At 42.0% G+C, this 27242-nt stretch overlaps 1 protein-coding gene across 1 annotated transcript in view; it reads left to right on the forward strand.

The window, feature by feature from the left end:
• Window positions 1–10964: 10964 nt before the first annotated feature.
• The window catches only part of CGRRF1 (cell growth regulator with ring finger domain 1), a 28762-nt gene continuing 12484 nt past the window's right edge, over window positions 10965–27242 (forward strand). Inside the window, exons 1-2 of the mRNA XM_029239753.1 lie at window positions 10965–11191; window positions 22905–23044. Coding sequence (XP_029095586.1) covers window positions 11088–11191; window positions 22905–23044 — 244 coding nt within the window. The 5' untranslated portion in view covers window positions 10965–11087. The remainder of the gene's footprint in view (window positions 11192–22904; window positions 23045–27242) is intronic.

Genomic DNA, 27242 nt, shown 5'->3' on the forward strand with positions numbered 1-27242 from the left:
ATTAGACTTTTGCGGCGAGCGGGAGCCACTCTTCATCGCGGTGCACGGGCCTCTCACTGTCGCGGCCTCTCTTGTTGCAGAGCACAGGCTCCGGACGCGCAGGCTCAGCGGCCGTGGCTCACGGGCCCAGCCGCTCCGCGGCATGTGGAATCTTCCCGGACTAGGAGCACGAACCCATGTCCCCTGCATCGCCAGGCGGACTCTCAACCACTGCGCCACCAGGGAAGCCCTTATGTTGTTCTTTTAATGTTTCCTAAATGTTAATGGCTATGAAATGGGCTGGTCTCATGTTAGACCCAGAGAGGTTGGGCAGAGTAGTACGCTGACAAGAAAAGGACAATGATGAAAATATGATTTATTTTATTATGTGGGAGGTGTAAAATGAATATAGACTATGTACAGAAATTTTACTTGAACTCAGTCTGTAGAATATTCTTTGAACGAGGAAAAAAAAATTACATTTATTTTAAATGAGGTTTGGGAATGCCGTTCGGGCGTGGGTTATTCTGAGGGGGAAAAGTTCAAACTGTTTTCTAGCACTTTTCTGCCTGGGTAGCCCCTAGTAAAAACTCAAGAACCTATAAATACTAAGCTGTGTTGAGGTCACTGAAATGTGTTTTATCTCAGGGAAGCATTTGATGTCAAGACAAGATCAGGGTCGAAAGGAAAGGAGTATTCTAATTAAAAATCGAGGGAAGATCAGAATTAGAATAATCTTTTCTGGCCTGAATTTTTCTAAGTCCTCCATTCTCTGTATTGGCAGCCATGCTAAAGTATTTCTATTATTTACATATTCATTCATGCAACAAATAGTTATTGAGGACCCATTGGCTCTGTCCTGGTGCCAAGATCCAAAACAGACTAAAATCCCTACCATTCTAGAACTAACATTCTAATGGGGGGGGGGAGGTAACAGACAATAGCACAGTAAATTAGTAAATATTATAAGTTAGAAGGTAATCTGTGCTGGGGGAAAGAATTGGAAAAGGGAGATTGGGAGTGCACTGTATGAGGGATTTTTATTTTAAATAGGGAAGTCGCCCTAGTCTTCACTAGGAAGGTCATGTCTGAACAAAGATTTGAAGCTGTGGGGATTAAGCCTGTTGATATCTGGAGGAACATCCCACACAGAGGGAATAGCACTGTAAAGGCCCTGAGGCAGAAGCATGCATGTTGTTACAGGGGACAAAACAGCAGTCAAATGACTGGAGTGAGTTGTAGGTGTGGTCAGAGGGATTAGAGGGCTGGATTCTGTACAGCCTTGTCAATCATCACAAGGACGTGCCCTTGGAGAGATTGAGCAGGGGAGTGACGTGACCTGTTATGCATTTTAGCAGAATCATTCTTTTTAACAATTTTTTAAAATTAATTTATATTTTTAATCTATTTATTTTTGGCTGCTTTGGGTCTTTGTTGCTGCGCCGGGCTTTCTCTAGTTGCGGTTAGCTGGAGCTAGTCTTCGTTGTGGTGGCTTCTCTTGTTGCAGAGCACGGGCTCGAGGCACGCGGGCTTCAGTAAGTGTGGCACGTGGGCTCAGTAGTTGTGGCTTGCGGGTTCTAGAGCACAGGGTCAGTAGTTGTGGCGCATGGGTTTAGTTGCTCCGTGGCATGTGGGATCTTCCCGGACCAGAGCTCGAACCCGTGTCCCCTGCATTGGCAGGCGGATTCTTAAGCACTGTGCCACCAGGGAAGCCCCTAGCAGAATCATTCTGACTTCAGTGTCCTTCTTAAAGGATCCTTCTGTTGTGTTAGACTGTAGGGATAAAGTGACTTCCAGAGCCAGCCAAGATGGAGTAAGTAAATTGCAGTCTTTCTCTCCCACTGATTACAACCAAAAGCTCTGGAGAGAATATGAAAAACAACTACCAGAGGACTCTGAAGAGTAAATAATAGCAAAATAGCTAGTGGATTGAGAAAGGAAGTGTTTTGATCACCTCTTCTTCATCCTGTTTGTGAGGGAGGGATTCTCTCCCTAGGATTATGGAGATGGCTGAACACACAACACCCAATACTGGATAGGTGAAACTGACAGCAGTTTTTTAGTCACATACACTCACAGTCTGGGGGAGGGGAACACCAAGTGCCATGCCCTAGGGAACAGAGTGAACAACTAGAGGCTGTGGGAGGCAGGCTTTGTAGCATCAAGAGGGTGAGGTGCCCCCTGGTCCTGCGGGAGGATGTGACTGGCTTATTTGAATAATTTCAGGAGCTGGAAGGAAACTGAAACCTGGTACTCAGGGATAAGCAGGCACTGTGCCTGGTCCCCTTGATAAGGAGGGTTGTTTGGGTAGGGGACCTTGTCCGTGGGAGAGGAGTGGGGATAGAAACTCACAGTTAGGTCATTCCCGATTTCACCAGATATCAAGGCAACACATAATATTACACCTTAATTTTAGGCCTTACACAGCAGGAACTCAGAACTTGACAAATGACTGGTACTGTGCTGGTAAGTTTTCTAGTTCTTTTTCCTCCTTTACTGCCTGACTTGAGAGTGGTCTGAATCAGCGAAGCAGCGACAGCAAAACCTCCAAAAGGAACCCTTCCTTCTAGCCTGGGGATGGCGAAAAGGGGCCCCTGGGAAAGGAGAGTGTGGAAGGAAACTCCCTTTTTTTTCTCCTAGCCCTGCCCTGAGGGCAACACCAATCAAGTTGGCACTGTTACAGCAGGGCAGGGGCTCAAGCACCTAAAACCAGGAGAGAAAATCCATTTTTCTGCATAGAGGAATTTGGAAAAAGGTCCCTGTTATACAAAAATTGATGGCGGTATCCCAGTTATTTTTTTTCTCCCTTTTCTTTTGTCACTTTAGCTGAAGGACAGGCTCAGTCATGCAGACTGACCCAGCAGTGTAGAGGGCAAATATTCTGGAAGCTCCCCATCTTTCAGGCCAGAAGAACGGAGAAAGGGGTCTCTGGGAGTCAGAGGATGTAGAGGAAATCCTGAAGAGGAGAGACTGGGATTGACACTGGGCACATACCCAAGTTCCACATGTGCAGAACACACCCACAGGAGCATGGCAAAGACTTTGAGAGCTTAACTACAATATAAACCACTGCCGACACTCAGATTAAGTCCAGAGTGGCTCATGTAACGAACAGACCCAAACAGCATAGTAAAGACATTGAAAATTGAGCTGCCATTCTGTATCCTGGTTGTGGTGATAGGAACTGTACACCGGACATAATGAATTTTTCTGTATTTAAATTAAAAATTGAATTTTTAAAAAGTAAAAAAAAAAAAAAAAAAAGAACCAACTGTGGGAAATAGAGAAGCAAGGAAACCAGCCAGGAGACTATTGTAGTAATCCAGGGAATACATGGCCTGGACCAAGGTGGAAACAGTGATTTGGTGAGAAGTGCCCAGAACTACTAAGAATTTTCTGTATGAGGGTTTCTCAACTTCAGAAATATTGACATATGGAGTTGGATAATTCCCTGTGGTGGGTAGGCTGTGCTGGGCATTGGGGAATGTTTGGCAGCAACCCTGTCCTCTACCCACTAGACACTAGTAGCCCCTCAACCAAAATGTGGCCAGACATTGTCAAATGGTGTCAGGGCCCAAAGGTGAGGATTCACCCCCAGTTGAGAATGGCTGTTCTAGGTGAATGCCTTAAGGTTTGGGCCACAGACTAAGCACCATGTGAGTCATCAGTGTCGGCTCAGTTGGAGCAGGCTTCAGGTGGGCTCCTAACACTTAGTACATACAGATGACAAAAGCCCAACATCGAAGACCATGAAAGCTTTTTTTACTAGAGGGACTTGGAAGTTCGATGGGCTACAAAAGGTTAGGTTCTGCCAAAGGACTATAAGATGTTTCACAGTTCCTGTCATCTATGAGATCATACCCAAATTGCACATTCATTCAATTCTGTTGTGCAGTGATTGTCTCAAAGTTTGAAACTCAAAGTCATGATGTTTATCATTCCTCTTGGTGTCTCCAAAACAGAGATAAATTTGACCTTCCAGGAAATAATGTGGGAGATACAAAGTCCATATAAAATGAATGAAGGGATTGGCAGCTCCAAGAAAAATGTATAAAAGAAATAAGTTTTAAAAACATGTTAATATTTTTAGCATTTCTAATGAGACCTTCTCCTTGGTCACCCAGAAGTATCTATTAGCCTCAAAGGATAAACAGAACCGTGATGTCAGGAATGCAAAAGAAAGCAAGCAGCTTTTGACTACTAAAATAGGATTTTTGAATCTGAAGAAACACAGTAGTCTTGAAAAAGCCTGACACTACCAAGGGAGAAAGGTTTTATAAAATTGTAAAGCTCCATTAACATTTGGAAATCCAGACCTTGGCAAAATTAAAAGTGGCATTTGATATACGCCATATGGTAGAGAAAACTGAGGCTATGACATAAGGAAAGTACCTGCTGAGGGTAGGAAGGAGAGAAAGTCTCCCTTCTGATCTGGAGCAGCGTGGGAAGAAGAAGGGGCTTGGGGGGGCTTTTCTGGTGGTGCAGTGGTTAAGAACCTGCCTGCCAATGCAGGGGACACGGGTTCGAGCCCTGGTCCGGGAAGATCCCACATGCCACAGAGCAACTAAGCCCGTGCGCCACAACTACTGAGCCTGTGCTTTAGACCCCGTCTGCCACAACTACTGAATCCCGTGAGCCACAACTACTGAGCCCACGAGCCACAACTACTGAAGCCCGCATGTCTAGAGCCCATGCTCCACAACAAGAGAAGCCACCTCAATGAGAAGCCCGCGCACTGCAACAAAGAGTAGACCCCGCTCGCTGTAACTAGAGAAAGCCTGTGCGCAGCAATGAAGACCCAACGCAGCCAAAAATAAATAAAATTAAAAAACAGAAAGGGCTTGGGGAAGTATGACAGGCAGCCATAGCCAGCCTGTTCTGGCAGGGCTCCACGGCTGAAGTTTCAGAATGGGGGGTGGGGAGGGGTTGTAGGATAGCAGGAGGAGATTGGTATGGGCAGTCCACTTTTCCTATGAGAAAGGAGGAGAGGCCTTGCATTTAGCTTTGCACCTCCTTGAATATGACTCAGGAGCAACAGTGTTCAATGGCAGAGGGGGCCTAGTTTGGTATCTTGAGGTTCTCAGTGGCCTGCAGGGTACAAGCTGGAGGAGGTACACATTCGTAGTTCCCTAAGGAAGTACCACTGGAAATGGTGAACAGTCTGGTGAACCAGCTAAGCTAGTGCTTGAGGGCTTTACAACCAGAGATAAAGGGCTAGAACCCTGGATCTCAGGAGTGGTTGCTAGCCCGTTGCCACAAAAGGCCAGATGAAACCTGCATCACCTTACTGAGGACTCAAAGGTGTGCAAAGTGAGACCTTGTTTTCCCAACCCTACCGTGAGATCACACGAATACCCTGTACAATTGAATACCATTTTAAGGAGAAGCAAGAGAAGAGGGAGGAGAGACTAAGAATTTTCCTGAAAGAGACAGCTACTCAAAAGGGGCAGTTAGGGGCTTCTCTGGTGGCGCAGTAGTTGAGAGTCTGCCTGCCGATGCAGGCGACACGGGTTCGTGCCCCAGTCCAGGAGGATCCCATATGCCGCGGAGCGGCTGGGCCCGCGAACCATGGCCGCTGAGCCTGCGCGTCCGGAGCCTGTGCTCCGCAACGGGAGAGGCCACAAGAGTGAGAGGCCCGCATGCCGCAAAAAAAAAAAAAAAGAAGAATGGTTAAAAGTTCGCCAGGAGAGGGAAAAGGAAAGAAGAAGGGCTTTTCAGGCAAAGGGAAGAGCATATGTACAGAGCTGTGATGACTAATTTGATGTGCTGACTTCTCCACGTATTGCTCAGATTAAACGTTACTTCTGAGTCTGTCTGTGAGGGTGTCTCTGAATGAGAAGAGCACTGAATCAGTGCACTTGGCAAAGTAGATATCCCTCCCCAATGTGGGTGGGCATCATCCAATCCGTTGAGGGCCTGAAGAGAACAAAAGGCAGAGGAAGGATATCGCCCCCCATCCCGCCCCCTTTTTCTTCCTGATTGCCTGCTTGAGCTGGCACAGTGGTCTTCTGCCCTTGCACCGGGATTTATACCATTGACTCCCCTGGTTCTCAGGCCTTCAGACTTGGACAGGAATTACTCCACCAGCTTCGCTGGCCCTCCAGCTTATAGACGGCTGAACTGACTGTGGGAATCCCTCTCTCCCTCTCCTTCTCTCCCTCCCTCTCTGGAGAACCCTGACTAATACAATGGCCAATTCTGAAATCTGCAAATATTTTCTTTCACTGAGTTCAAAATTCATTTCCTCCCAACACTTTAACTTCTCTGAAATCAGGATGCACCTAGCAATCGTGGCATCTTACAATTTTTTTCTTGGTGATACATAAAGTAAAGGTGAGGCTTAAAGCACCCTAAAGTGAATGAAGTTTAAGTTTGGGGGCCACTTGCTTGCATAGGCCCTTTCCAAGGCCTTACAGTTAATTCTGTATTTGTGATTTTGTATTCACCCTCCTAGAATGGGCCCCCCAAATGGTATGTGCTTCAGGCCTCACATACCTGCATCTCTAATGTATTTTAGAAGACTGGTAATTCAATAGGTCTAAGATTTGTATTTGGAGGAAATGAGAGAAGGGGAACAGGGATGAGAGTTGAGAGATTGGAGATTTAGGATCTAATTTCAGTGAATGACAGCTACATCCACTCAACTGGTAGAAGAAGCCAGAAACTTCAACTCCTGCTACTCTCATGCCCCATGTCCAATGCATCATTAGGTCCTGTATACTTCTTCTGTGACAAGAGTTCTCTCCTTCAAACTGTTTCCTCCTTCTGTAAGTAATAGAGCCTTCTAGTTTTAGCTGGACACACAGCCACCCTGAACAAAGACTGTATTTTCCAGCCTCCCTTACAGTTAAATTTTGGCCAACAGAATGTGTCGTATATCCTTAGAGTTTCCTTAAATTGAAATGGTGTCTCATTCTTCCTCTTTTTCCTCCCTCTTGCTAGCAGGAATCTGGACATGGTGGCTGGAGCTGCAGCAGGTATCTTGGACCATGAGGTGACCTTAGGAATGGGGGCTACACATAGTGGAGCAAAATAGAAGCCTGGGTCCCTTGCACTGTGAAGCACTGTATCAGTCCTGCATTACCTACTTCTGGACTTTCACCTGAAAGAGAAATAAACTTCTATCTCAAGTAAGATACTGTTTTTATTTATTTATTTAGTCACTCACAGTTGAAATCACTTCTAACTAATAATCCACTTCGCTGCAAGTCCTCATCACTTTCCTAATCAGAGTTACCAATATTTCTTCTCTGGACTTTTGAAAGAATCTATTAATTGGTATCTCCATATTCACTTATATCCATCCCAGCCTCCTTCCAATAAGTTTTCTACACAATAGCTAAAGTAATTGATTTAAAATGCAAATAGGGGCTTCCCTGTTGGCGCAGTGGTTGACAGTCCGCCTGCCGATGCAGGGGACACGGATACGTGCCCCGGTCCGGGAAGATCGCACATGCCGCGGAGCAGCTGGGCCCGTAAGCCATGGCCACTGATCCTGCGTGTCCGGAGCCTGTGCTCCGCAGTGGGAGAGCCCACAGCAATGAGATGCCCGCGTACCGCAAAAAAACTAAATAAATAAAATAAAATAAAATGCAAATAGAATGTCATTCCCTATATTAGTTTGCTTGGGCTGCCATAATAGAATACCACAGACTGGGTGGCGAAAACAATAGAAATTTTCTCATAGTTCTGGAGGCCAGAAGCCCAACATCAAGGTGCCAGCAGTCTTTCGGGAGAGAATTCTCTTCCATGGTTTTTAGACAGCTGCTTTCTTGCTGTGTTCTCATATGGCCTTTTCTCTGTACACACGTGTACACAGAGAGCAATCTCTGGTGTCTTGTCTTTTTTTTTTTTTAAATAAGTACACCAGTCCTATAAGATTAGGATCCCACCCTTATGACTTCACTTAACCTTCATTACTTAAAGGCCCTATCTTCAAATACAGTCACATTGCGGGGTTAAGGCCTCAACATACGAATTTTGAGGAGGGGACACAATTCAGTCCATAAAACTCTCTTCTTCAGTCATATCAGAGGCTTCTCATTGCTCTTAGGTTATTTGAGTAGTTAAAATGGCAAGACTCATGTATGATCTGGGTCCTACCTATGTCTCCATTTTCATCTCATAGCATGTTCCTCCTCCCTCTCCATGCTGGCCTTTCATTCTCTCAGGTATGCTATGATTTTCCCACCACAGGGCCTTTGCACATGCTGTAGCTTCTGACCTAAATGCTTTTTGTCCCATCCTGTCCCTTTGCCTGGTAAACCTCTTTCCATCAGCTCTCAGGTCAACCATCTGTTCTTTAGGGAAGCCTTCCTTGATCTTCCTTATATTCCCCATTTCCCCATTATTTACTCTCATAGCTCCATGTACCTATTTTTAGTAGCAGTTATAATTTTGCCTTTATATTTTGTTCAAGACTCTTTGGTTAATGTTTGTCTTTTCCATTAGATGATAAACTCCATGAGAACAGAGATGTGTCACTTTTTGCTTATTATTGTATCCCTATTGTTTTCTACAGTGTCTGGCACATACTGACCCTCAATAAACATTTCATGAATGAATAACTAAGAGGTAAGTGGGAGCTGGGTCATGGATAGATGGGTATGCTAAATAAGGAACTTGGAACTTTATTTTCAAGGACATATAGCATGACAACCAAGAAGTTTTGGCAGTGGAGTGAAATAAGACATGTTTAAAAATATATATGTGTGTTAAAAAAAAATGTTTGCCAGCACTGTGTAGAGTGTACTAGAAATAATCTATGTTGGAAATAAAGTTACAAGTTTCAATGGTTGTAGCAGTTATCCAAGTGGAAAATTAGGGCTTGTCTTAAATTTGTGTCAGTTCCTGTTCTTTTTTCTGAGAATTCTTTGGTGTGAGTCAGGTTGGTTCTATTTCTCCACTGCTGGTTTGGGATTTGGCTTTAATAGCCTGGCTAGTGAATTATCCTTGTTCAGCTGTTTTCCATCTTCCAATATGTTGCTGCTGTTATTTTATTTCCTGTTCTTGTTTTTGTTGATTTATTTTTAAAATCCCTTTGATGTAGTTTTAGTGGAGTTTTGGGAGAGAGCAAACTTATAGGCATATGTTTAATATACCACTTTCACTTGGAACTCCTTACATTTTTGTTTCCATTATGAAAATTCTTCATTGTTTATTGAAATAAAATTGCCTTTCACATTAGCCAAGATTTTGTTAAGTGACAATATCAAATGATGACAAAACCGAGGATAAAAGGCAGGGAACATAAATTGGTACAACATTTCTGGAGAACGGTGTTTCTTCAAAGGCTTAAGACATACATACTTTTTGAACCGAAAGTTCCACCTCTAGAAATTTATCCCAAGGAAATGATTTAGCTTTAAGAATATCACTGCAGTGTTGTCTTTAATAATAATAATAAAAAATGTCCAGGGCTTCCCTGGTGGCGCAGTGGTTGAGAGTCCTCCTGCTGATGCAGGGGACACGGGTTCGTGCCCTGGTCCGGGAAGATCCCACATGCCGCAGAGCGGCTGGGCCCGTGAGCCATGGCCGCTGAGCCTGCGCGTCCGGAGCCTGTGCTCCGCAACGGGAGAGGCCACAACAGTGAGAGGCCCGCGTACAGCAAAAAAAAAAAAATTACGTTGTTGGACAAGAGAAGCCTCCGCAATGAGAAGCCCACACACCACAACGAAGAGGAGCCCCCACTCGCCGCAACTAGAGAAAGCCCGTGCGCAGCAACGAAGACCCAATGCAGCCAAAAATAAACAAATTAATTAATTAATTAAAAAAATTATGCTGTTGAACCAAGCTTCTCACACAGCACTACTCCAGAGAATACCCAATACGTTGTCATTCACCAAAGGATAGGTGAAGCCACAGGACAAATTTAGCTCATCTTCCTCCAGCAGTAATTTTACTGGTGATTTGGGAGTGTGGAGGGACTACTAGTTATCTATCTCTAGGTCCTTTGTCCCTTTCTTCCGTGGTAACAAATCCTTGATCTGTAGCGGGGATGCTGCGTTTCCCTGACTCCGTGGCCGCTAGGTGTGGCCTTGGGACCAAACGCAAACCCATGAGATCTCAGTGGAAGTGTTGAGAGAGACGGGTATAACTTTAGTTGGTATCTGCGATACCTCAACCACGGATTCAACCAACCACAGACTGTGTAGTACTATAGTACTTACTATTGAAAAATATTCACCTATAAATGGACCTTGTGCAGTTCAAACCTGCGTTTGTTCAAGGGTCAACTGTATATATGTATATGTATATATATGCACATATATACACATAATACATATTTAAAATTATTATTAAAGTGAAAATTAATGCAAAAAATATTCAAATATCTAATTCTAATTTGAGGGGTATAGGGGAGGAAAAAAAGAAAGGGATATGGGAGGACAGTTGATTTATTTCTGAGAATCTTGACACCCAATGCTAATTTTCCTCTAGCATTAAATCCAACTTGAAAATGCTGACAAGGCTCCTATAAACTGCTTGTGAGACTCTTTTTGGTGTTTCGTACAGTGCCTATTTGTAAGTTTTGTACATAAAACAAGAGTAGGTGTGGGGTTATTTTACTTTGTAGATGCAGCCGCCCTCTTCCTCCCACAACCGCCTCAGATCTAATAGGCAGGATCTCAGGATTTTGACTCTGTGACGTGGATTTCGGACTGTGCCTCCTCTCTCTGGCATCAGAAAAACTACCTGAGTCTTGGGCGGGGTTGGCACCAACATCTATTCAGACTTTGCCGCAGACAAGCGCAGACCGCTGGGGCAGACCACGAAATAAGACGCTCGCTGGACACCAAGCCCGTGAGTCGGGGGCGGTGCGAGTCGCGGGCGGTGCGAGTCTCGGCCCCGCCCCTCTGCGAAGCCAATAACCCTGGACGGGAGCGGGAGGGGCGGGGCGAGCCCTGTAGGCCGCCTCGTGATTGGCACGCAGGCTCCCGCAGTCCGCGAGGCTACCCCTAACTAGTCTGCCGGAGCTCCAGGCTAGTGCGGATCTACAAAGTTTGTCCGCTCCGGGGCACCGTAGTGGCTTTTACCCTGGCCGAGAGGGCCCGGCTGGGCTAGACTGGGCTCAGCGGCTGGAACTCGGCTCAGCTTAGGAGACCCTGATGGCTGCGGTGTTTCTAGTAACGCTCTACGAGTACTCGCCGCTTTTCTACATCGCGGTGGTCTTTACCTGCTTCATCGTGACCACCGGCCTGGTGTTGGGATGGTAAGTGCCCCAGGGCCAGGGGCAAGGGACGACGGGGCGGACAGCCAGGGAGTGGGGTCGCGGCGGGCAACTGGGGGCAGAGGAGCTGGGTGGCTGCTGGATTGGGGCACCTGGGGCTGTCGGAGAGCCGGTGCCGAGGACTCCGACTAGCTCCGACTGGCTCCGGGAGGAAAACAAGGTGGACACCGCACCTGCATCACTGCTCCGCATCATCGTCCGGTCCCCGTCGCTGCGCGCATCTGAGGGTGGTGCCGGATTGAGGTATTTTACCCAGCTTTGTTTCTAGACGATAAAGCAACCAGTAAGGGCCAGGTCTTGGTGTTAGGATAGAGAGGTTGTACAACAGACTTTTGTCCGGAATTGGGGCCTACTGTGTGCCCGAGTGAACCCGTCATCCGCGGTGCAGTCCACAGACGTGGACAGTAAACCGAGTTGATCCTTGTTGTTCTGACCTGAACTGAGCACTTGGCCTCAGATCTTACAGTATAAGTTATAACTGACAGAACTCTGTTACCGTTTGAGAATTTAATGGTTTCTACACATATTTCACACCTTTTGAAGGAGTATTTAGATCGATAGAACCATAAAGACATAATTTTAGAGCTGGAAGAGACCTTAGAGATAAGTTACAGTAAGGGGTAAGGGCACTTTACCTATTGGAGACAAGGAGAGTAGACTGTTAGCTCATCCCTGAGCAATTCTAGCTCAGAAATTCTAAAATTTCTCTCTTGAGGAGATGCCATTGTATCATGTTTAGGAAGCCTTAAAAATACAGCTATTTGAAACCATCTTACAGGCCTCATCCATTGAGGAGAGAGACATGAGCTGGAATTTGAAGAATGAGTATTTTGAAAAATAAATGGAGTTAAAGGTGTATAGTAGAGAATAGAAAGCATTTCAGAGAATACATGAGCAGAGGGTCAGAGAAGACATGCTAGCGAATAGAGCAGGCTGTGTAAAATGAGTTTTAAAATACCCTTTGAGCACATATATGTGATTAGGTTAAAGAAAGGACACAAGCCCTGGTCAATTTCTGAAAAATATGCCATCTTTAGGAACTAAGTAAAGTTTTAATGTTTTCACACTGCTTCCCACCCTATCAGCAGTAGATCATAAAATTCCTTGTTGGTTGGTGGGGGAAGAATAAGACCAGTATTACACAATTTGTTATTCTTGACCCATCAGACTTTCTTGCTATTGTTCATTTCAAGAAAGTTTGTAATTGGAGTTAGGAAGATGTTGCCTAAGTGAGAAAAGCTGAAAGCTGTCTTAACACAGGACTTTTAGTGACTATAATGTTAGTGTTATTGTCTTCAAGAGTGTAATTTTCCTCCATTAAGGAAAATAAGTAACTAGTTGATAATTACATTATATCCTTAAATTTTAATTTTCAATAGGCCTAATTATTTTAAAATTAATTTTCAGTCGGCCTAATTCAACTAATTAGGTATCTCAGATGTCCGTCTTTAGTACTGGTAAGAGGAAAATAAGTGAAGACCATACTGATAATGATGGTGGCATCTGTGGGTGAAGGGTAGTTAGGAACCTCATGTTTGTGGTGGTTAAGAGACAGACTTTGGGGTCAGACAGACTTAGGCTCAAATCCTGGCTCTGCCAAATTTGGCTTGGTTTGAAAACTTAATGATTATCTAAACACTCCATTTAAGTATGACTTTTACAAGGGGTGGAAAGCCAGGTAATTGTAGAACTTTCAGAAGTCTGAACTAAGCACTGCTGAGGACACAAGACCATGTAAGTGCCACTCACTTCCATCCTGATTTGGGCCTAACCGGTTATCTTGAGCCTAACCCACCCATTCTCTCCATCTGGGTTAGCTTTGCCCATCTAGATAACCTTTTTACTAGTGTTTATTTGCTGCCCTAAGCCACGGCTACAGATTCATTGAGTAGAAACAATGAAAACCATCTAGATCTCATCAAATCAACTATCTGATAGTTCTCTAGGCAGGAGGTAAACCCATTAATCCACTATGCTTTTTCACTATGCTTGTCATTTTTTTTAACCCCCCCAAATATAATTTCAATTGGTCATCTGTTTTCTCTGTCATGGTTCTTACCTCGGTACTGCTCTGCGTTTCTTTCCACTTTTCCCCTGTCCACTTGCACTGTGTGGGAATGGAGAAAGACAGGAGCACCTGGTTGTTGGAATCCCAGTGGCCATAGCAGAGAATCATGCAACTGGAAGTATGGTATCTCTATTTAACTGTGTGATGGTTTCTGTGAGCTCTAATAGCTACATTTATTAAGCTCTTGCTATTTACCAGGCACTGTGCAGAAAGGAGACCAAAATGCCATATACATCCTTTAATAGTTTCAAATAATCAGTGAACCTAACTCTGCAGCTACTCTCTGCTTCCTCTGGACTGCGAATTATTAAAGTGTCATCTCCAGGCTTCATACCACCCTTATATACTCTGCTCTGTGAATCTGGGGCAGAACCTCTAAACCACGTTTCTTCTTTACTAGCTCGCTGCCTCAATGAGGCTTTGCCTATAGGGGAAGGGGAGTGGAAGGCTAGAGGAGGGCAAAAGGACTTGCTGCTTTCTGTTTGATTCTTGTCCTCCTCTGTCTCACCATAGTGATGGTGCCTCACCCTGGCATTAACAGTTGGTCGCAGTTTATAGTTTTCCACTCTCTTAGAACCAGCCTCATTGAACCCCCTCAAAGATTTCAATATCCCTTCCTCAGATCCGAGTCCCACGTGCATGGGGGTCTTTCCTCCAAATTTCTAAGCTGTAGTAATCCTCTTTGCTCTATTCCTTGTCCTAGGTGTGATAGGTGCTTCCCACTGTTACTACTTCTTTGAAGCTTAGTGTCCCCTTTTTGCCTTTTCAGTTCTTCAACATCTGGTTAGCAATTTTACATTAAATTATCTGTTAAAATACTGGTGTGGTTTTGGTCTCTTGACTGGACTGATATACAAGAAATCGTTACTCAGAATGGGATCCTGGGTTGGGGGGAGGACCTTCAAAGATGGGATTTGGCTTTGGTCATTTCTTTAGCTCCTTGCCAATGGGAAATAAGATTCTAGTAATCTATGGCATGTGTTGGCCTCATAATTAATCAACTTACTATCTTTGTGTGATTGTGATTAAATGATTTCTGAAGTAAGTGCCTTGGGGGACCAAGCACCTTAACACTTAACAGAAAGGAAATGACAAGCTCATGTCTTTAAACTCTCAGATCAAGTCTTAGAGAATCAAGGGTTGTTATGGTTTTATAGTACTTTACTTCATGCCACAAAGCTAAAAATTGAACACAGATTTATTTGTGCTGGTATTAGAATTACATAGCCTTGTCAATGTCTCATTTAGGACACTGACTAGAAAAGAGTAGCTCCCTGAAGCTAGGAATGGCAACATCTAAATGGACAGAGCTGAGAATCTTGAAACCCCAGTCATTCTGAGCTTTCCTTCTTGGTGGAAGCAGCCTGCTTTCCGTGTCTGAGAAAACTAGGCTTCTCTTGCTTGAAGATCTTGTAATAACCTCTCCCAGGGCAGTTGCTTTGCAAAGGGTGTTTATACTCAAGACGTACCTCTATTACCTTTTGCCACGAGGTGCAGATCTCTTCATGTTCCTCAGGACAGGGACAAAATTCTGACCTAGTCAGAAATAGCCTAGCCTCTAAAAGAATTATAAAAGTTTGCTCATTTATATCATTGCGAATTTGGGTAGTATGTGTGAGAATGGAGTGTAAGTAGGTTAGGCCAAGGAGGATAGAATGTAACAATAGAGCAGATTACATTTATTTATCTGGGTGTATTCTAAAAAAATTTCTAACTCTAAAGTGTTAACTCATACTTGGTTGACTGAAACTTGGACTCAGAGGTGCTCTATATTTAATAAGGTTGGACTTCTGTTAACCGTTTGCTTCCTTTTCCTGGTCTACATTCCTGCAGCCCTGGCATCACCCTGGCAGTGACAGTAGGCCTGAGTAGCAGCAGTTCATTTTAGTTTACAGTTTTTCCTCATACCTAGAAACAGCCTTATTGCACTTCTTCAGAAATATGAGCACCAGCTGGCCAGCACTCCTACTGGAAAAGTCTGGGTCCAGCTCTGGGGGATTCCTTCTCCCAGCTTCTAAACTGTAATAATCCCCACTCTTCCTTTTGTTTCCTTAGCCTTTGGAGGGATAACTGCTTCTTGCTAGGGTACCTCAGTGTCCCCTTCTTGGCTTTTCAGTCCTCCAGTACTTTAATAGTTCTGTATATTAAAATCTTTGTGTCGAAATAGCTGTCTCCTGCCAACCCTTCCTGATAAACTGACCTTGACTGTTTCTCATCTTACTTGTCGAATGCAGTAGGTTGTGTATGTGTGATGAGGTACAGATTCCTTCTTAGGGAAAGAATATAGCGTTATTTTGTATTTGCTTAGGGTACAAAATATATGACACTTCTATTGGCAAGAAATTTCTTGGAATAATCTAGAAGAAAACACAAAGCTCTTAGAAATGGCATTTCAAACCTTAATAGGGCCTTAAGATAACTTATTCTAACCCTTCTTTTTACAATTAAAGGCACAGAATTTTAGAGATTGAGTAATTTACTCGAAGTCTGTTAGCACATCAGTTTGCCCAGAAACAACCCTCCTCCTCTACCAAGGATTCCCCCAAGAATGTTTTTTATATCCTGATCCAATCTCAGTATCCAACTAGCCAAGTGAGGCTAACTTTGGGAGATTGCACAGGAGAGAAGCTTCCCCCCCCTCGCCGCCCCCGCCCAGATTAACAGCTGCCTGTGTGTTTTCTAATTGACTTTAGAACTCAAGGCTGAAGGGGTGATAAAAGTTGTTTACTGCTGAGCTTGACACTTTAGCCTCAAAGTAAATTGTTTTCAGGAGGGACTCGGTGAGACTCCAACAAGGAAAGGAGGTCAGTTCTGATTCAGCTGCTGGGTGGAAGCTTAGGAAGTGTGTGCAGGGTAAGACAGTGTACAGGCAATATGAAAAAGTCTGGACAGAATTGGAAGTCCCCAGGTTACTGCTGTGCTGGAAGTTTAAGCAGTATGAACATGTGCAACAAACACTTTAGAAATGGGAAAAAAACAGAATTATAGAAAATTCCAGGAGGATTAAGTATGAAATTTTAACAGTAAAGAGAATGGAAAATTCTCTTAATGGAAAAGAAAAGGGTGGGAGGCTGAGTTTATATAAAAGAGAAAGTAATGAATGTTAAGAAACGTTTATTTAGTTGGTATTCTATTGCTAACAGTTGCCAAAATGACTTTGAATGGAAAAAGATAAAAATGGAATTTGATTGAAAAGAAAATTGCTCAATTTTCTATTTTACTGTTTCTTCTAATGTCATATCAGCCATGATCTGATACACAGGGCATCAGTGTCTTTATTCACGCTTTTGACTAAAAATGTGAAAAAGGCCAGATGTAGAATGGTGGCCAGAAACACATCACAGAGTCTACTTACTAACATTTTATAGAACCATTTGGCAGCACCAATTATGGATTGCTCTTTAGACAGTCTCTAGCATTTAACCTTATTCCAAATCATTTCTGCATATTGGCTTTTGAGCAGTACATTAAAGATAGAAATATTGGTCCACATCAAATATGTTTAAACTGTAAAAGTTGTGGATTTTTGTGCAAAAGAGCAAGTTCACGATGGGTCAGGTATGTGAAAAGGTTTAGGGTTATTCTAGGCTGAAAGCTCAACGTGAGTCATCAGTGTGTCAGCTGACATGATCTTAGACTACATTAAGTGTGATGTTTAGGACAAGAGGTGTTGTCAGGCTACGATGTCACTCTGCTACACAGTGAACTCTATCCCCCTCACCCCCTGTTTTCTCTTCAAAGCATGAGGATATCAAGGGAGCAAGACTGGCAAAGTCAAATAAGGACGCAGAGCCTTGACTGAGTGCTGGCTGCACTAGCCATGCTTGGCTGACTCCCCTAAGAGGACAAGAATACAAAAGTGTCTGAGATGGTAATTCAGAAGTGTAGCAGTGTTAGGCCGTAATTCACATAAGGCAGTAATGAAAAGCCAAAGAGCAAAAACATTAACCTTAAAGGAAAAGGTTAATAACTTTTGTGTTAAAATTAAGAACCCTGTTCATCAAGAGATACCATTATGGGACTTCCCTGGTGGCGCAGTGGTTAAGAATCTGCCTGCCAATGCGGGGGACACAGGTTCGAGCCCTGGTCCGGGAAGATCCCACATGCCTTGGAGCAACTAAGCCCGTGTGCCACAACTACTGAGCCTATGCTCTAGAGCCTGCAAGCCACAACTACTGAGCCCTCGTGCCACAACTACTGAAGCCCGTGTGCCTAGAGCCCATGCTCCGAAACAAAGAGAAGCCACTGCAACGAGAAGCCCGCGCACCGCAGCGAAGACCCAACACAGCCAAAAATAAATCACACAAAAAAAGCATTCTCCATTTATGTAAAAAAACAAACAAAAAACAAAAACATACTATTATGTACGTGAAAAGGCAAGGTTGTAGAAGAGCTGAACATACATCCAATAAAGGGCTTGTATTCAGAACATATAAAGAATTTTCTATAAATAAGAAAAATAGACAGACCAGTAGAAAAACAGGGAAGGGATTTCAAAGGGCTTTCACAAAAGAGGATATCCAAGTAGCAATAAACATAAAAAGTGCTCAACCTCATTAATATTCAGGAAAGTAGAAATTAGAACCATAATGCAGTGCCACCACACACCTACCAGGATATCTAATAATGTTTTGACAAGGGTATGGAGCAAGGGGAACCCTCATTCATTGCTGGTGGAGTGTAAATTGATACTACCACATAGAGCAGTTGTTAAGATTATCCACCAAAGTTGAAGAAGCACAGACCTTATGGCCGAGAAATTCCATTCCTAACGGAAGTGCATGTACATGTATGTGCGTTGAGAGCCTCTTATGAAAATGTTCATATAAACATTATTCATTATGGCCGAGAATTTCCATTCCTAACAGAAATGCATATGAACAAAATGTTCATATAAACATTATTCATAATGGCCAAGATGTGGGGACAACTTAAATGTCCATTAAGAGTAGAATGAGTAAGCACATTATGGCATGTTTGTACAATAGAATACTATACAGCCACAAAAATGCTCTAAGTATAGATACAAGAATGAATCTTCAACATAATGTGATAAAATAGGAAATAAAAGTATACACAGCATGCCTCCACTTATATGAAAGTTCAAAAACAGGTAAACTAAATTATAGTAATTGAAATCAAGATAGAGAAGGAAGGGGTAGTATGTGGGAGGTGACACAAGGAGACTTTCTGAGGATATTATTTTGGTTCTTAACCTGAATAACAAATATTTTGTTATTCAGAAAAGTATTCTGTGTACTTTTTTATATGTGTGTTATCCTTCACAGTAAAAAGGTTATATAATATTAAAAGGCCAAAGATTGAGCAAGATTCATAACAACTTTAAAAGATGTTAAATCAAGGACCTTAAGATATTAGAAAATGTAGACCCAAGATTAAGCATGAGGCAGAGAAATTAAAAATTGAGAGAGGGCTTCCCTGGTGGCGCAGTGGTTGAGAGTCCGCCTGCCGATGCAGGGGACACGGGTTCGTGCCCCTGTCTGGGAGGATCCCACATGCCGCGGAGCGGCTGGGCCCATGAGCCATGGCCGCTGAGCCTGCGCATCCGGAGCCTGTGCTCCGCAACGGGAGAGGCCACAACAGTGAGAGGCCCGCATACCGCCAAAAAAAAAAAAAAAAAAAAAAAATCGAGAGAGAGGAATTTCTTTTAATAATAGATATGCTTTGCCAACTGTTGATGTGATGCTGGGCCAAGCAGTATTGGATAAGCACGCTTAAAGAGAAACAGCACTGCACATGTCAAATTATTTGTTTCACTCTGAGGTGTATCCAAAGCCACAGAGCAGCTATGTTATATCCTCCTACAATATTGATTTTATGTAAGGATTTGGAGAAATAATATTTTTCTATTAAAACCAAATATATTATGGAGTATAAAAAGCATTTTACAAAGGAATTTTATGCTCACGATGGACCGCTTCCAGAAATTTCCCCAAAGCCTTGCCTTTTGTGGTTTCTGGCTTCTGTACCTTAAAGCAGCAGTCCCCAACCTTTTTGGCACCAGGGACGGGTTTTGTGGAAGACAATTTTTCCACGGACGGGGAGGGGTGGGGGGATGGCTCAGGCGGTAAGTGAGCGCTGGGGAGCGGCAGATGAAGCTTCTTTCGCTCACCCGCAGCTCACCTCCTGCTGTGCGGCCCAGTTCCTAACAGGCCTCTGACCGGTACCAGGGGTTGGGGACCCCTGCCTTAAAGGATTCTTTGATTGAAATTTTTAGGTACAACATTATAAAGTACCTGAAATACAGTACTTGAACCTACAGTAGAAATGAACACCATGAGCTCTAACTTCTAGCTCTTACTGCTGGTACAGTGGGTATAAAGAGTAAGGCAGTATGGGTAAAGAAAGAAAAGGGTGGGGAGAGGTAGGGAGAATTAAATAATGAGGAAAGGGCCAGGGAATATAATGAGGAGTATGCATAGAGTGGTGTTTTTTTCTTTGCTTTTTTTCACTCCAAGAGACGAAGGAAAGAAAGGGAAGGTGTTATGGCTGTAACAGGAAGGTTATATCTTGTGTCCTACCACTCCGTATGCCTGACTTGACCTCTAAAGGGCACTGGGGCAATGGTGAGCAGTGGAGACAAAAGCTGTGGGGTAATTGATTATGAGAATCAAAGAGGAGAAGTTACTGGATTTCTGTTTTCTCTCTTCCAACCCCTGAGTCCACTCCATCATCATCATCACTTACATAGTGCCAAGCCCTGTTACAGACATTTACAGGTGGGGAAACAGTTACACAGAGGTTGAGTGATTGCTTAAGGATACATGGCTATTAAGTATCTTGTTTCTCGCTTTAGGAAGAAAGCAGTTTTTAATTAAGTATGATGTTAGCTATACTTTTTTTTTTTTTTATTGCCTCTCTTTATCAGGTTGAGTAAGTTCTTTTTTTACATTCCTGGTTTGCCGACAGTTTTTATCAGGACCAGACATTGGATTTTAGCAAGCAGTTTTTCTGCATGTATTGAGAAGATTGTATGGTTTTTCTTTTTTAGTTTGTTAATATGGTGAATTACATTACATTTTTAATGTAATGTTAAGCCAGCCTTGCATTCCCGAGATAAACTTTGCTGGGTCTTGACATATTTTTATATACTGTTGGATTTAATTTGCCAAAATTTTGTTAAGAATTTTTATATTTATGTTCCTGAGTGGTATTGTAATTTTCCTGTATTGTCTCTTCCCCTCCACTGCAGACTTCAGTCACACCTATGTTAGACTGCTTGAACTTGTCCCTCAGCTCACTGATGTTTTGTTCTTTTGTGCAGCCTTTTTTCCCTTTGTGTTTCATATTGGATACTTTCTGCTGCTATGTCTTCAAATTTACTAATCTTTTGTTCTGTAATATCTAACCTGCTGCTAATCCCATCCAGTGTATTTCTCACCCAAAACATTGTATTTTTCATCTTCAGAAATGGATTGGGATCTTTTTTATATCATCCATGTCTCTATATTATATGCTTGATCTTTACTTATTTTCTTGACATATGGAATATGGTTATAAAAATTATTTTGATATCCTTATTTACTAATTCTAGTATCTGTACCATTTCTCTGCTCATTATGGGTTATATTTTCCTGCTTCTTTGCATGCCTGTTAATTTTTTATTGGATGCTAAACATTGTGAATTTTACCTTATTGGGTGCTGGATGTTTTTGTATTCATACAAATATTCCTGAACTTTGTTTTGGGATTCAGTTAACTTACCTGGAATGCTTTGATCTGTTAGAGGCTTGCTTTTCAGCTTTTTAAAGCAGGAACAGAACAGGCTTATCCAACTGTTCTATAAAATTAAAATCATTTAGAGTGAAATTTTATTTCATTTGTTAATTTTATTGGCTTTCTCTTGGCATTAGATTTATTCATGTGTTTTGAAATTTTAGTTTGCAACCTAAATTTTAGTGGAAGTCCCCTGTCCCCCTCCTTTTTCCTCATCCTTGCTTGTTTAACCAGATTTCTAGACTCCCTCATCAGGGAGTAGGTCTTGTAATGAAAGTTCTGTCCCATATTGATATAAGCCTAACCCAGCTCCTGGATTCAAGTTGTGAACCTGGCTCTGGCCCTTGTCTTGAGTGGACAACCTGTAAGCCCTCTTACCATGTGAAGGCTTAGTTGCCACTGCCTGCTGCCAGACTCAGAACCCATCAAACCATGGCATCAGCCTTACTCATTACTTTGTATTTCTTTTCCTTTTCAGATCCGTAAAGATTTGTCTTTTAACCCAGCTGTCTCTTTTTTATTACAATTTATTATTAAAATTTTCAAACATACAGAAAACTTAAAAGAATTACGTAGTGAACACACATATGCCCATCACTTAAGTTCTACAATCAACATTTCACTATAATGTCTTCATTACATATCTGTCCATCCATCCGTTCCTCTGTCTACCCATCAATCCATGTTAATTTCTTGATTACTTCAAAGTAAGTTATACTCTTTATCCATAAGTACTAAAGCATTGCATATTTTTAGCTAGAGTTGAATATTTGTTTTTCTTTGTATTTTTCTTTTGAAGTAAGATTTATATACAGTGAAATGTACAAATCTTAAGTGTTACCAACATATCTATACAACTCAAACCTCAGTCAAGGTAAGAGCATTACCATCACCAGAGCAAGTTTCTTTGTGCCCTTTCCCAGTCAGTCCATACTCCTGCACCCCTAGAAGAACCATTGTTCTGTATTTTATTTCTACCATAAATTAGTTTTGCTTGCTCTAGAATTTCCTATTGTGGAGTCATAGAGCATGTACTCTTTTATGTAAGGCTTCTTTTGCACAGTATGTTGTTTTTGAGATTTAGCCATGTGGTTGTGGTAATAATTTACTCCTTCTCATTGCTGAGCAGTACTATTGCTTTGTTTAAACACACCTGCTGTTTGTTTACTCATTTCAGTGCGGTCCTTCTGATTTCTCTTTTTATTTTTTTTCATCTATCACTGCTAAGTGTGTGGAGAGAAAAGAGTGCATTAAAGCATGAATCTAACTGTGCTATCTTAACCTAAAGTCCCCTGGTTTAACTAATGTGTTTTCATTTTAAGTTGTTTTGTTTAAACTGAGTAAACTCAGCTGCTTTCTACTTTTATAAGGAATTGAGTTTATCCCTTCCATTTTCCCTCTAAGTCTGTTCATTATCACATTTTTACATGAAATTTAAAAGTAGAGAATATGTTATATTAATGAAGGGCTATATTTGGTGTTTAAAAGTTCTCTTGTCCCATAAATAATATCAAATAGTCTGCACATTAAATATATATTTGCTTTTCATTTCATTTAAAAAATTCAATAATTCTTTTTGCTACTGTGTTAGGTTCATTTTATCTATAATCATGGCACTCCTTTGTAATCAACAATAGTTAACAGTAGAACTCTCTGTTTTCAAGAGTATGTTGATTCAGCCAGCCAAACAATATATTGCAATTCTATGGGGCCTCTAATATCTCTTAGTTTTGGATTAATTCTGCAATATAATGTAAAATTTTGAGTAACTGAATCTATTTTTCTGATACTTATGTTAACAGGAATAACTAATAAAGCACAGCATTCTTTACATATAAAGTTTCAATATTTATTAAAATTATGTCTTATTTTATTTTTACCTTTCTTCAGGTTTGGTTGGGATGTTCCAGTAATTCTGAGAAATTCGGAAGAGACCCAGTTCAACACAAGAGTTTTCAAAAAGCAAATGAGACAAGTCAAGAATCCTTTTGGCTTAGAGATCACCAGTCCATCTTCAGCTTCAATTACAAGTTGGTGGCTATTTTCCAAAGATTTTTCTCTCTTTCTATAGCCTTTTAATTAACGCTTTAATTTTCTTTCTCTACTGCTTAGCCGTTTAATTTTCTTTCTCTACTGCTTTCTCTTCCTCAGACTTAACAAACATTTATTGAGCCCCTATTCTGTTCCAGGAGCTATGCTACATACCAGAGATACAAAGACTAATAATTCACAAACCTTGCTCCTAAGGAGCTTATCAACTAGTAAATAGAGGCATTTGTATGAGAAAAATAAAGTATCACAGGTGTTAATAAGAGAAGTCTGTTAGGACACTGTGCCATTTTCATTGTTCTTCAGTGCAGTGAGAAAAGTAAGGCAGTGTAGTATAAGTATAGCTAATGTAAGGTTGCTACCCTTCTGAAGAACAGCCATCTTTTCATCTGAAATTATGGTATTTTGGTATTAAATGGTAATAATAAATGGTGGTTGTTTATTTCTGTACTTGGGGAAATAAATTGTCTGCAAGATCATCTAGGAACCACTGGAGTAAAAGAAAGAAGGAAAAGGGTTAAGTTTGCGGAAGCATATACCGGAAAAGCTTCATAAAGAGGAGTGTGCTGTGTGTGTGTCTCCCTCTGTCTTATTTTTCTCACCCCCCCCCTTTTTTTTTTGGTGAGTAGAGTTTTGAGATAAGTAGGTGTTTATCTTTGGGGATTGGGAAAAATTCTAGGTAGAGAGAGAAGCATGAGCACAGCAATGAGATATAAACAGAATAATACATTAGAGAAACAATAAGTAGTTTGTTATGTATAAAACATAGGGTGGGACAGGTAAGAGAGAATAGTCAAGGAAAATTCAAGTTCTTTGCGTGGGTCCTCCATAGACAGATCCTATCGCCAAGGTAAGGAGTGCAGGAGGAGCAACAGGTTTTGGAAGAAAGGTAATGAATTCAGTTTTGAAATTGTGACTTTGAAATGCTTCTGTGACAGTTAAGTAGAGATATAGAGTAGGCAGTTCTCCACACAGTTCTGTAGCTCTACAAGAATTTCTGGGCTAAGACCCTATCATTTTTCACACTTGCTCACATTTCTGGTACCTTCTAAACAAACAACCCCAAACTTCTTCAACTTGTCATCTTATTCTAGCCACTGTCCTCTTTCTCTTCCTCCCTTTGCAGCCAAGCTTCTTAAAAGTGGTTTGCATTTGCCTTCTCTTAGCTCGTTCCCTTTTACGCCTCAGATGATTGCGGTCTGATTTTTGCCTGTATCCCTGTACTGAGATGGCCTTCTCCAAGGTCACTAATTACTGCTTCAGCCCCCACCTCTGGCCCCCCCCCCACGTCGTAAAATCCAGGGGACGCATTTCCGGCCTGAGTTAGTGCTCTCTCTGCAGTGTTTAGCAGAGTTGGCCAGGCCTTCCTTCTTGACATCCTCTCCCTTGGCACCTGTGACCTTCTTGTCTAGTCATCTTCCAGCCTCTAACTTCTAGAATCAGTTGTCATCAGTGTACATAGTCAACAGGGATTATCAACCGTAAGTAAATCTTTTTTTTAAGTAATTCATTCATTTATTTGTGGGTTTTTTTTGGCTGCGTTGGGTCTTCATTGCTGTGAGGGGCCTTTCTCTAGTTGCAGTGAGCGGGGGCTACTCTTCGTTTTGGTGTGTGGGCTTCTCATTGCTGTGGCTTCTCTTGCTGCAGAGCACAGGCTCTAGGCGTGCAGGCTTCAGAGTTGTGACACGCAGACTCAGTAGTTGTGGCTCACGTGCTGTAGAGCGCAGGCTCAGTAGTTGTGGCACATGGGCTTAGTTGCTCCACGGCATGTGGGATCTTCCCAGACCAGGGCTTTAACCCGTGTCCCCTGCATTGGCAGGCGGATTCTTAACCACTGTGCCACCAGGGAAGTCCAACCTTAAGTAAATCTTGATTTACGTTGAAAAAGTACAAAATTTCTTTTTCCTATTCCTTACCTATAAATATTGTATGATTACCCTATGACTTAAAGGAAACTAAGGACCTCTTTTCCCCCTCATGGTGGATAAGCAGTTCATTCTGACATTTTGCACTTAGGAATAACAAATTTCAAGATAGGACAGAGAAAACTAACTTGTTTAGAAAACATGCCTGATTAAGATGTGCAGAACTGTGGTGGTTTCCTGATCGCTAACCTCTATGGACACGTACTTAGACCTGCTATAATGTCACATCTGGCTTTTGAGCAGGACTGCCAATAAAAAAAATCCACCAGCACAAAACTGTCCTTCTTGCAGCACAGTTCCACAAGCCTGGAAACACTGAAAAAGAAGAACTGTCACATCATGAGCAAACAAATACAGGACACTTGTGAGCTAGAATGTGTGAGGAAATCCATCAGTCTGTCTTTCATGCAGAAAAAGTCTCAAATAGAGCCCACCCTGTAAATGTTAGAAGCAAATGAAAAGATACCCAGTAAGTAGATGACCTCTCTGCTATGTCCAACACACAAGATGCTAACAGTAGCATTAGTGAAGTATGTGAAAAAAATTTTAAGTGTGCAGACTTGTTGCATGCTTACTGAAGTATTTTAATTTTTCAAATACTAATGCATATCATTCTTTTTTAAAAAATTTGTTTATTTTATTTATTTATTTTTGGCTGTGTTGGGTCTTCATTGCTGCACACGGGCTTTCTCTCATTGCGGTGAGCGGGGGCTACTCTTTGTTGTGGTGCGCGGGCTTCTCGTTGTGGTGGCTTCTCTTGTTGCGGAGCACAGGTTCTAAGCATGAGGGCTTCAGTAGTTGCAGCACACGGGCTCAGTAGTTGTGGCTTGTGGCTTAGTTGCTCCGCGGCATGTGGGATCTTCCCAGACCAGGGATTGAACCCGTGTCCCCTGCATTGGCAGGCGGATTCTTAACCACTACGCCACCATGGAAGTCCCTCTTTTTTAAATTGAAGTATAGTTGATTTACCATGTTGTATTAATTACTGCTGTACAGCAAGGTGATTCAGTTATACATATATATACATTTTTAAAAATATATTTTTCCATTATGGTTTATCATAGGATATTGAATATAGTTCTCTGTGCTACACAGTAGGTTTATCCATTCTATGTATAAAAGCGTACTTCTGCTAACTGCAACCTCCCACTCCATCCCTCCCCCAACCCCCTCCCCCTTGGCAATCACCAGTCTGTTCTCTATGTCCGTGATTCTGTTTCTGTTTCATTGATAGGTTCATTTGTGTCGTATTTTAGATTCCACATATAAGTGATATCATATGGTATTTGTCTTTCTCTTTCTGACTTACTTTACTTAGTATCATAATCTCTAGGTCCATCCATGTTGCTGCAAATGGCATTATTTCATTCTTTTTTATGGCTGAGTAGTATTCCGTCCTATATATGTACATCTTCGTTATCCATTCATCTATTGATGGACATTTAGGCTGTTTCCATGTCTTAGCTATTGTGAATAGTGCTGCTGTGAACATAAGGGTGCATGTATCTTTTTGAATTATAGGTTTGTCTGGATATATGCCCAGGAGTGGGATTGCTGGATCATATGGTAATTCTGTTTTTAGTTTTCTGAGGAGCCTCCATACTGTTTTCCATGGTGCTTGCAGCAACTTACATTCCCACCAACAGTGTAGGAGGGTTCCCTTTTCTCCACACCCTCTCTAGCATTTGTTATTTGTAGACTTTTTAATGATGCCCATTCTGACTGGTGTGAGGTGGTACCTCATTGTAGTTTTGCAATGCATGTCATTCTTTATCTATGTTCTGTGGGGAAATAAGAAGAACGTTTTGCTGGGAATTATATTCAGTAGAATAAAATTCATTTGTTTAAACTGTGGAATGGTGGATGTTATTGAAGGTGTCTAACCAGAACATTGAAATAATATTCTGAGCAATAATTGTGAGATTGTAAGAGGTTATTTCATTTGATGTGTATATAGGTAGTTTAAAAATGCAAGTCTTTATTTTCACTGCTGTACCTAAGATGCCTGGCACATAGAGGAGGAAGGGTGAACATCTGGAGACCTGATTTACTTGAAAATAAAGCAGAGAATCAGTTTTAATCTTAGTTGTTTAGCTCTGTTTATTAGGCGTGGGTTGTTGGGATTGCTTTGTTATTATTTAATGTATGTGGGTTTATGATGCTTCCATGTCCCCAGGGTAGAAGCTTTAATGACATTAAAAGTAAGTACTCAGGGACTTCCCTGTTGGCTCAGTGGTTAAGAGTCCACCTGCCA

This window comes from Monodon monoceros, unplaced genomic scaffold (assembly GCF_005190385.1).
Source record: "Monodon monoceros isolate NGI ecotype Baffin Bay Population unplaced genomic scaffold, NGI_Narwhal_1 Super_Scaffold_21, whole genome shotgun sequence".
NCBI lineage: Eukaryota > Metazoa > Chordata > Mammalia > Artiodactyla > Monodontidae > Monodon > Monodon monoceros.